The 10397-nt window shown below is 39.7% G+C and overlaps 2 protein-coding genes across 2 annotated transcripts; both read left to right on the forward strand.

Moving 5' to 3' along the window:
- The first annotated feature begins 4406 nt into the window (after positions 1–4406).
- LOC134188531 (carbohydrate sulfotransferase 11-like) lies at positions 4407–5063 on the forward strand. The gene has a single exon (XM_062656693.1). The coding sequence runs from the start codon at positions 4407–4409 to the stop codon at positions 5061–5063; it is 657 nt and encodes a 218-aa protein (XP_062512677.1).
- A 2928-nt stretch (positions 5064–7991) lies between these two features.
- LOC134189157 (uncharacterized) lies at positions 7992–9042 on the forward strand. The gene is made up of 5 exons (XM_062657395.1): positions 7992–8106; positions 8262–8303; positions 8398–8540; positions 8607–8659; positions 8739–9042. The coding sequence occupies exons 1-5, from the start codon at positions 8026–8028 to the stop codon at positions 8789–8791; spliced, it is 372 nt and encodes a 123-aa protein (XP_062513379.1). The 5' UTR covers positions 7992–8025; the 3' UTR covers positions 8792–9042.
- Positions 9043–10397: the final 1355 nt, after the last annotated feature.

The following is a 10397-nucleotide window of genomic DNA, read 5'->3' on the forward strand; positions in this document are numbered from 1 at the left end:
ACGTGGCTATCCACCTTATGATAAAGTGCTCTGATCCAACTACGAAAGGTTGGCCCAAATCCAAATTTTTCTAAGACTGTCTACATGTACTTCCAACTTACTCTATCGAAGGCTTTCTTTTAGTCTACTGAAATAACCGCTGCTGGTGTGTTTGTAGTTTTACATAGATGGATGGCTTTACATACAATAGAACAATTTTCAAAGATGGTGCGATCGAGGATGCAACATGATTGATTCTCGTAAATGATTTTAGGTAGGACTTGCTTGATGCGATTTGTCAAAGCTTTGGATATGATTTTATAGTCTACATTGAGCAAACCTATTGGACGCCAGTTATTCAAGTCACTTTCTAATTTTTGCATAACAGCCGTATAACACCTGTGCGTTGGAAGGCCGAAAGACTTCCACTCTGCAAAACCTCGTTTGCCACTTGGACAAAATCCTTGCTAAGTAATGTCCAGAATACTCGATAGGACTCCAATAGAAGACCGTTAAACCTGGCGCTTTGCCCGATTTAAACATTTTTACCGCTACGGTACATTCATCTTCTGTCAGAGTGCTTTCACAGAATTTCTTGTTTTTCTCGGTCAGTTTAACATCAAATTGAATCAAGTATATTTCTTTCCTGTTCTGTCGTTACTGCTTCCTCTGAGTACAGGTCTTCATAATACTTTGCCACTGCCTGTAGGAGGCGATCACGGGTGTTAAGCACTGTTCCGTCTGCTATTTCCAACTCGACTAAGTGATGACGTCCACCCTGACGTTGTTCTGTGGAAGCGAAGTACTTTGATGATGCCTCTCCCTTGTCAAGCCATTCTGCCCTGCATCTAACATGCTGACCTCGTATTTTTTCTTTATCTAAATTTTGTAATTCAGTCTTGTAGCGTTCTATGACTTTGTCTGCCGAAAGTTCACCATTTTGAAGATGCGTAAAAGCACGTTGTAAAGACTTCTCCACTTTCGTCCTATGCTCCATACGTTTCTTAGATCTGGCAATTCCATAGCTTATACAACATGATTTCACACGGGCCTTGCCTATATCCCACCACTCTCGCAAGGACGGGAAAGACTCTTTTTCTTTTCTACAAGATGTCCATAGTGACGTGATACGTGACCGAAATCGCTCCTCTGGTAGATACGAGACGTTGAATTTTCAATAACTGTGTCCTTTCCTTACAGTCGTCCTGTGACTTTTTAATGCTAACAGAACACTGTGATGATCGCTAAAGGTTGCAGCTTTAACTGAGATATCTGTAACATCGGAACTGAGGTTGTGGGTGACGAAAAAACATGTCTAGTCGTTCTGCCACGTTGTTGTGTGGCTGCTTCCAGGTGAATCTTTGGGTAGTAGGATTTCTTTCACGATATATATCGACTAAATCCAAGTCTCTCATAAAGCTGTGAATCGCATTATGACTCGCTATGCGTGGTATTGCCGTAGAGAGAGAGAGATACGATAAACACGATGATTCAATACACAATTGAAGTCACCACATACCAAGTTGTTTGGATATAAAGACAATAATTTTGACATAGATGACAGAAACTCGGTTCACTCAAGACATTGAGCGAGAGCATAAACAGCTGTCAGATAGAAAGATACATCTCCCTGTCGAATGAGCACGGTGACACTGCGTCCACGTGAATCAGAACGTATTAAAGTTGATTTAATGTCTGGATGACGTTTGACTTTAATTGAAACCTCACGAGAATGATTAGTTCCAAATGAGTGAAAACTGTCATAGCTTGGAAATTGAGTAGACCAGTCAGAGGGAGTTTGGGCTAGATAAGTTTCCTGTAGAGCTAAAATATCAACACTATTTGTTTTCATCCACGAACATAAGCTGTGTCTCTTGCATGGATCATTTATTCCCCTTACATTCAGGGTAGAAATTACGAGGTTGTTTGCCATTATTAAGACTTAATTAAAACACAAAACAAACTTCTCATTTTTTCAGTATTTAGTGATGTCTCTGGACAAAGTAGACTTCGATCCGAGAGGAGGCGCATTGGGAGGCTGAGGTGATTCCGATGACAAGAGATTATATCTATTTTCCCATTGCTTTTTTGCTTGTTTCTCTTTTTCTTTTTTTTTGTTTCTTGGGTTGTTCTGTAGTGGGTGTAAGTGATCGCTTTCGCTTCCGTTGTTCATTTCCGTCCTCATCGCTCATTTGTTCTTGGTATTGCGTTGTGGCATCTGTCCACAGGTCGGTATCTGATTGTTCATGATAGGGATCATCATTGTTGTCGACACTTTACTCACTTTTTGATAAGAATCCTTATTAATGCCGACACTTCCCTCAACTTGTTGATAGAGATCATCATTGTTGTCATCGCCTTGTTCAACTTGTTGCGCAAGATTTACTATATCCATTGCTGGAATGTTTCTTTCTTCTATTTGGTTTGCTGGAAGAGACGGAGATACATTTGAAAAGTTGTCTTCTGCTTGACATTCACGAGGAGATGATCTGTGCTTCCATACCGATGACAACGACGAAACCATTTTGATTGAAGGCAGTCTCGTATCTGATGGTTTGTTGAATCACACCTATAACACCTTGACGCCTGTCCAGCATAGCGTAGGTAGAAACGTAATACATATCGCCCTATCCTGTGGGATGTCGAAAACTCTCCCTTGGGATTTTTCACTGTAAAGATGCGCACTCTGGTTTCTGTCGAAGGCGCAAAGGAATAGCAACGTCGATGAATGTTTTTTACCTGGCCGTAATTATTGAGGAGCGAGGTGACCGTTTCATCTGACATTACGTATCGCATTTTAACCGAAACAAATGCTGGCGGTGGTCCCCTGTTTCTTGGCCTATCAATTGAATAACATTGATGATGTTGATGTTTTACATCGAAACCCCTGTTTAGCACCGTGTCTCTTGCGGTGGTGCATCTCAATGTTATCTGAAATGATGCCTGGTTGCCTACTTGAGTCTCGCATTTGAGGTCTTTATCATGAACGACAGAATACAATGCAGCGATTACATCACGGGTAGACAAATCTTCTGCGCTGTCCAAAACAATGGTGAGCGGACGCTCCAAAGAGCCAGCCATGGCTTGCAAACAAAGGCTGATCCAAGAAGGCTCACCTTTTTTGCAACTGACCAGATATTAAGATAAGATGTCTCTTTAGCTCACCGAAAACGCACAGAACTCCAAAATATAACCGCTTATAACTTGGCAAAAGGATATAGACGTTGCGGCTCCAACAAACGTGGTACCCACAACGGTCTCGCAATACATACATAAATACATTTTTTTGTTACAAGGACCCTTAGGGCCCAGGTTACTGCAGACACTACGAAGTACTTGCTACGATACTTTCTACGATACTAGTATACAATCGAAACAATCGAAACACTGTCACTGTCTGTATGTCACTTCTTCTTTGCTTCTCGGACAGAACCTGACACTCGGAGAGAGAGAGGCAATTGCACGTTAGTTCCTTGCCCAAGGGAACTTATGTATGTGGCCCTCCCGCATTCAAACTCTGACCCAAAGATCCCGGATGTTGCCAATCTTCAACTGCACACTCTAACCAATTGAGCCACATACATACATACATACATACATACATACATACATACATACATACATACATACATACATACATACATACATACATACATACATACATACATACATACATACATACATACATACATACATACATACATACATACATACATACATACATACATACATACATACATACATACATACATACATACATACATACATACATACATACATACATACATACATACATACATACATACATACATACATACATACATACATACATACATACATACATACATACATACATACATACATACATACATACATACATACATACATACATACATACATACATACATACATACATACATACATACATACATACATACATACATACATACATACATACATACATACATACATACATACATACATACATACATACATACATACATACATACATACATACATACATACATACATACATACATACATACATACATACATACATACATACATACATAAAACATTTATCTAAGCATACATGCAGACAAAATTGCTTCATTGAGTGACGGAACTTTAGCCCCCAATATAGTCCACTGCTTTCTACGCTATTATACATAGTGTTCAGTTCCGATATGCTAACATCTATTCACTTTTGCTATTTATAGAAGTTAGGCGACCTCTTCCTGCGACAAGAACCAAAGCATTGTCACGTTTTGAGCTAAGAAAGGAGTCATTGAAGCGAGCTTGTGCACAATTCCAGCGACCACTTACGGAAACCGAGAAAGAACTTTTGTACGCTGCAATGGTGGTGGACGACGAACATCGACTCATTTGGTCCTGTCAGAAAATCCGGCACAACATCCTGGCGTAGCATGATGCTTATTTTAGCGGGAAGATTTTCGGACGTAAACGCGGCGGTAGACCACGCCTTGCACCACGACTTCCAGTATCTAACGCGCTTGAGTCAAAAGTATCACAGCAATGCGGATATCGAGTGGAGGTTGAAGAACTACACGAAATTCATGTCGTACAGAGAGCCTCTTCAACGAGTCGTTTCCGACTACAGACAGATTAGATTGCATAAAACTGCAGGTCAAACAAATTTTTGCAAATGGGTTGTAGAGTACAACAAGCGTCTCAATGGAGGCAAAAGTAAACCGGATGCTTGGAAAAACATCAGCTTTCCTCATTTTGTCAATTATATCACTCGTTTCTATGGCAACAAAGAAAAGTATCTAGATCTTAACAGTCATTGGAGACCAATCAACTTGATTTGCCATCCTTGTCACATTGATTATGATTTCCTCGTTGACATGGATAGTACTGGTCTTGCTGAGGAATCAGATTATCTCCTCAGATCTGTTGGAGCTCCCTCTTGGCTGCATCTGCCGCACGGCAATCGATCGGGTAACGAAACAAAGTACAGCTATTTCTCTCAGCTTTCGACCGTTCAGTTTCAACGTCTTCGTGATCAATACGACGACGACTACGAGATATTTGGATATCAACGTCTCAATCAACATGAATAGTTATAGTCTGTGATACTAACTGATTATTAGTGCTAAGATATTGCGATATAAAACTGTTATTAAGAATTTAATCGCAGTACGTCATGCTAATCGTATGTTCAGTACGTCGTTGAATCTCAGTTTCTTTTTGTAGAACTCGGTAGAAAAATTAATGTTTCCCAGACTACTAAAACTTTTGCTACTGCAAGCTGCAATTGTCTCTATGTATACCATAGCCACGTGCGACCAACTACATGAGCAAGTATCTACATATGAGACTAACAGCTTGTGAGGAAACCATTCACGTATCTAGTCCAGCCGCTACGCAGGCTCATTAGCTCTATGTATCGGAGAAAAAGTGTCCACAAATAGAATTCATGCACCCCACATCCGGACTGTTTCCTTACTTTGTCCCGTATATTTAGCTAGTGCGCTAGCAGATCTTATGTGATTCCAGTCGTATACAGGTATAGCTCTAAATCTTAGACATTAATTGGTGCGTACATCTGATCTGTTTCTCCGTCTCTTCGGTGCAGACTACAAGAGAAAGCAGCGTTCATATCTCAAACTATCGCGGGGCGTGTCCACATCTGAACACCGTAAGGTACCCTATTGTACAGATACAACAAGACATGTAACTTCCTTTACGTGGAAGTTCCTGACTGGCGGTACTGATCGTAATTTCACTTGTGACTTACTCAGCAGTGCTGCTTTGCAAACGGCAGACTGTTGCTGGTAAACGTACTCGTTTCAGGTAATAGCTAGGTTTGAGAGTCAAACAGAAACGGATGAGAGGCCGGGCTATTCTATTACAGGGTGCTTGTATACATCTTGTCACAAGAGTAAGGCTAGGATCTAAATCTTCGTAGCTTATCGGTCCTAGCCCAACGTCTCCTTATCTCTGTTAGAGTGCACGTAGGTGTCATAAAATTAGAAACATGTATGAATGAACATGTATATTGAGCAATCGGCAACTGCCTAGTGCGCAAGTGTCAAGAGATGCGCACAACTTGCTCTCCATTTTCTGAGTCACAATGCAGCGCACTCTCTTTTGTTGTGGACCCACAGACTTCATTCTGGTCGAGTGGTTGAAAAAAGGAAGAAAGAAAAAGCCTTGCCTGTTGCGACTGCTTCTTTCGATGCACGGTATGTGAGTTTCCTAGGATCGAGTCATGCACTAGCCTCTACTGTATACACGTAGCTATGAAACACCCTGTTAAAATACTGGTTGTAAGGTATCCGTAGGCGCCTCGCGTTGGTGAGAAACACACGTTGCAAGAGAGTTTTCTAAACGTTTAGTGAAACGCATCGTCCGAGCTATCTATACAATACGTATTTGTAGAAGCCCTGCTATGGAAGTAAACATGCAAACTTTCTAGTAATCCATATTACGAATGTATGTACTGACCAGAAGAAGAGAAAATGGAAAGATAAAGAAGAAAGAATTATGTAGAAACGGCTGACAAGAAGTGTCTAGGAGGCTAGGGCAGTCTTGTCTGGTCGAGCTCCTAGGTTTCCTCCAATTTAAAAACAGCCGTTCGCGTGGCTAAACTGTCAGCACTATAGGCGCAGGAATATCCAGGACGTTGCAAGATGGGCCTCACTTTTGCCTAAACTCTGTGATACTCGAGTCAAATCTATATATAGGTATCAGTTTCCAGAGTTAACTATTTACACGTCCCGTACTACAGTATGATCAATCCTTACTACACTGATGACGAGATAGTCAATGTCTGCCGACATCAATTTATATGTCAACAATTCTACCATACCACTGTCGGAACTAAGTGCATACACTTTAAATTTCAATTGCCTTGATCACGATCGCGAAATGACGACTAGACCTACCAGGCTTATCCAGTTGAGTATTTAGTACAAAGGCATACTTGAAGGGGTAGTTCACATTTCAATTTTGAGACATTGGTGTTATGCAGATGGCAGGAAAGCCCATATACTTTCATTCATCTTTCACTATGTAGTAGGACCTTCACCCGTGTCTCAATGTCGATACCTGGAGGCAGCATACTTACATTGGTCAGGCCCAACGGGCGTTAAAAGGCGTAACTTTATCACGTGACTATAATATAATTAGTTACATAATAAGTACAATATTAAATAACTTCTGATAAGAAACGAAAGTGTGCAGAAATGTTTCGCCGACATGCGATCGAGCACCTAAACTTACATATAATAGCAGCTTGTACTGATGTAGTATTTAGCTGATGTATTTAGCTGTGTACCTTCCTCTGCATCATTGCAAGCTAGAAAAATTCAGCTCTATTGGATTTCCAGAAGGGAGCGCAAATTTTCTTACATGACATCACATCAATGCACAAATTAATTAAATAAAAGGTTGTTTGGCAGAGACTTTAACATTTACTTTAGACATTTGTATAGTGCTTGTTTGCTTTAGATACTGAATTAAACTAGCAAAACGTTGACCGACTGGATATTTAGTTTACCTTGGAGGCACAATGGGAGCACGTGCCTTTTAGTTCTCCCCTCTAAATCTCTCCCCCCTGATATCTGTAGAGAATAAAAATATGACTTCACACTAGGTAAATTCACCGCACGTTCTTGTTCAACTATATTTTATAGCCAATGGATTCAAGCAATAGACACAAAGCGCTTTACAATGATAAGAAGCTCTAGTAAGCCATGCACTACCGTCTAGTCGTATACATTGCCTAAACCTAGAGAGACTGCCGTATTGTCATCAGCTCCTAAAATACTGCAAGAATGGTAATTGCCGGTTTTACTTTTAGAAACCACAGATATACACGCCCACCCCCTAACTAGATACGGCTACAATGGGGACAAGTTCATGGGAGTTCAGTCCCTAAATTGCATTCGGGACTGCATACGCCAATCCAAAGTTAAAGGCTGTAGTCCCAAAGGGTCTGTACATTCGTATATAAAATAACCACCTACCAGTTGTGCATTCATTCCGTCGCAGTCTTTGAGCTGCCTAGTTGTCTCGGATATGACGCTCTCCGTACGCAACTGGCCTTGTCCTTTGGTTTTCTTCACGCTCATCTTCATCTCAACTGTTGGCTACAACCAGGTACGCAACGATTTCTACAACTGAAGAGTAAATAAAGTAAAGAAGAATGAAAGAATTCTAAAGCGGTCCCAAGTCATACGCTTTGAGTTGCATCTCTATATCTAAGATGCATGCGCAGCAGCTCTCAAACTAAAACTACGTTTTCTTTTATCTAGTGTTGTGGTACACTACATGAAAACAATACGGACCAGATGTGGGTAAGATATACGCCGTTTTTAGCACAAAACGTCAGTCGTGAAATCAACAATTGTCCTAGTTAATTAATTAATTAATTGATTGACCGTTTCGTAGACAAGCACTGCTCTGGCTAACACTACAAGAGTTCGATTGTCAAGCACCATTTGGAAAAAATCCAATTTGCAGAAGCAACGTGGAGATGTCCAGAATACAATGCATGCGTGGAGCGAGTGGAATGGCAGCGACGATAGCCTCAAGTTAGTCACGTGATTGAATAAACGGCTCAGCCCAATTATGGTTATATGTGTTTGGTCTTCTTTCAGAAATTATACCATGCGGCTGAAAACAAGAAAAGGTGGACATGGCAAACTTTCAGGTAAACTAGAAGTCATATGCTCGATTTCAAGCAAAAACATTGTCTCTAATGTTTCTAATGGCGTCTGTATACGTTGCAGGCAAGCCAATTCCTGAATATCAATCAGACAGCGAAACAACCCTGTGGAAGTGACAGCGAAGTAAACCCTGTGGAAGTGATTGCGAGAATAACCGAAGAGTTACCGACATATCATCATGATCGATGCATTGACTTTGAACGACAAATTGTTTTAGAAACTTTAGCTTGTAAATTTGCAGACTTAGAATTGCTGCAGTACATGACGCTATCTATTGTCATGGTACGTAGAAATGTGATTGAGCGCAATTAGAGTATGTGTATGCATGATTTTCAAAACTGATTCAATAACAACATTTGAATGAGACTCGATCTGTAGCAAGTCGTGTACACAGTGATCCATACAAATGTGGCATGTTGATTGTATACATAATCATATAAATAAAATTAAAAATGTTGCACAAATTCTAACCCGTAGACCACAAAACGTGAATGCTTAAATCTTAAGATTGTTTGTATATATATAGTTTGCTAATTAATTATTAAATTAATTATTAGTTAAACAGTTTAATTAAAAACATAAATCATTTGATAATTAATTTTTAATTAATTATTGAAACATTAATGCCATCATTAAATATTTTACTATGTAAAATTTAGTCTTCTACCGTTATCAGATTGTTAACAAGTCTCTAACAAATACTTGAATTGTTATATAATAACCAGTTGGAAAACATGCCTGATGAATTTCGGCTCAAGAAATCAAAGTACTACATGTTTGACCAATAATGCTCTGCTCAGTATGTAACAATTACCAAAATGTTGACAATTCTCTAGTTGGACAAAATGTCAAATGACTGTATATACAGCATCAGCAACCATTTCATAGTCTGTTCGATTCAGTAAACACCAAAATCACAAAATTCAGTTTTGCAACACTAGACAGTATGTTGGACTAATTATCAAAGACTTGACTACGTTTATATCACTTTCCAAAAAGTCTGTTGCCTGGCATGTCACGCAATTGACATTAATGAATAAAGTAGATTGTGTCATGAATCTAGAGAAAATTAACATTTCATATAAAATTCATCCCTTTCTCTTCAATCAACCTTTACTGATACAATTAATAAGTGCTATTTGGGCAAAGAAAGGCTGTCAGCGAGACCTCTAGCTATGGGATTATACCCTATCTAATTGGGCCAAAGATCTGTAAGTACATACTATTGCTCGAGTCCCCTAAAACCGTAAGGGACTGGCTTCCTCATGATACTCCCTTCCTTTGCTCTAAAGAACCAAAGATTACAGACCCTGCAGGGAATGATAAGCATTTTAAGAGTGATCGAAACAGACCGGTCAAAACTAATTGTCTGTGCAATTAGTCTTGCAAGTGTGATCACGAAAATTGTTGGCAGGAAGTGACAACTTCTCATCACCTCATCTTTCTTACTCGCAGCATACACGCATAAGGTAAAAGGATTTACAAGTGACAAATAGACTAATCAATATGTCGCCACCTTCTTACTGTCATCTCAAGAGGTGTGCTCCTTGAGCGTAATTGTTTTCCTGTATACGTTAATTCGGTATCTGTGTCTGAATTGTCTTCATGTAGCTGTATGTGTACTCGTTGTGGTGTCTAAGTGCTGTAGACTGTACAGTGAGCTAGGAGTATTCAGATATCTAAATGAATTAAGCGGTGAATATTTATTGGTGCCTGTAGACA

The sequence above is a fragment of the Corticium candelabrum genome, chromosome 13, assembly GCF_963422355.1.
Source record: "Corticium candelabrum chromosome 13, ooCorCand1.1, whole genome shotgun sequence".
Classification (NCBI taxonomy): domain Eukaryota; kingdom Metazoa; phylum Porifera; class Homoscleromorpha; order Homosclerophorida; family Plakinidae; genus Corticium; species Corticium candelabrum.

What these genes read in the sequence shown, in the direction of transcription:
- LOC134188531 (XM_062656693.1), top strand. Translation starts at nt 4,407, where the DNA reads ATGATGCTTATTTTAGCGGGAAGATTTTCGGACGTAAACGCGGCGGTA.
- LOC134189157 (XM_062657395.1), top strand. Translation starts at nt 8,026, where the DNA reads ATGACGCTCTCCGTACGCAACTGGCCTTGTCCTTTGGTTTTCTTCACG. An exon ending in CAACTGTTGGCTACAACCAG is followed by an intron (nt 8,107 to 8,261) that starts GTACGCAACGAT and finishes TCTTTTATCTAG; the next exon opens with TGTTGTGGTACACTACATGA. An exon ending in ACAATACGGACCAGATGTGG is followed by an intron (nt 8,304 to 8,397) that starts GTAAGATATACG and finishes ACCGTTTCGTAG; the next exon opens with ACAAGCACTGCTCTGGCTAA.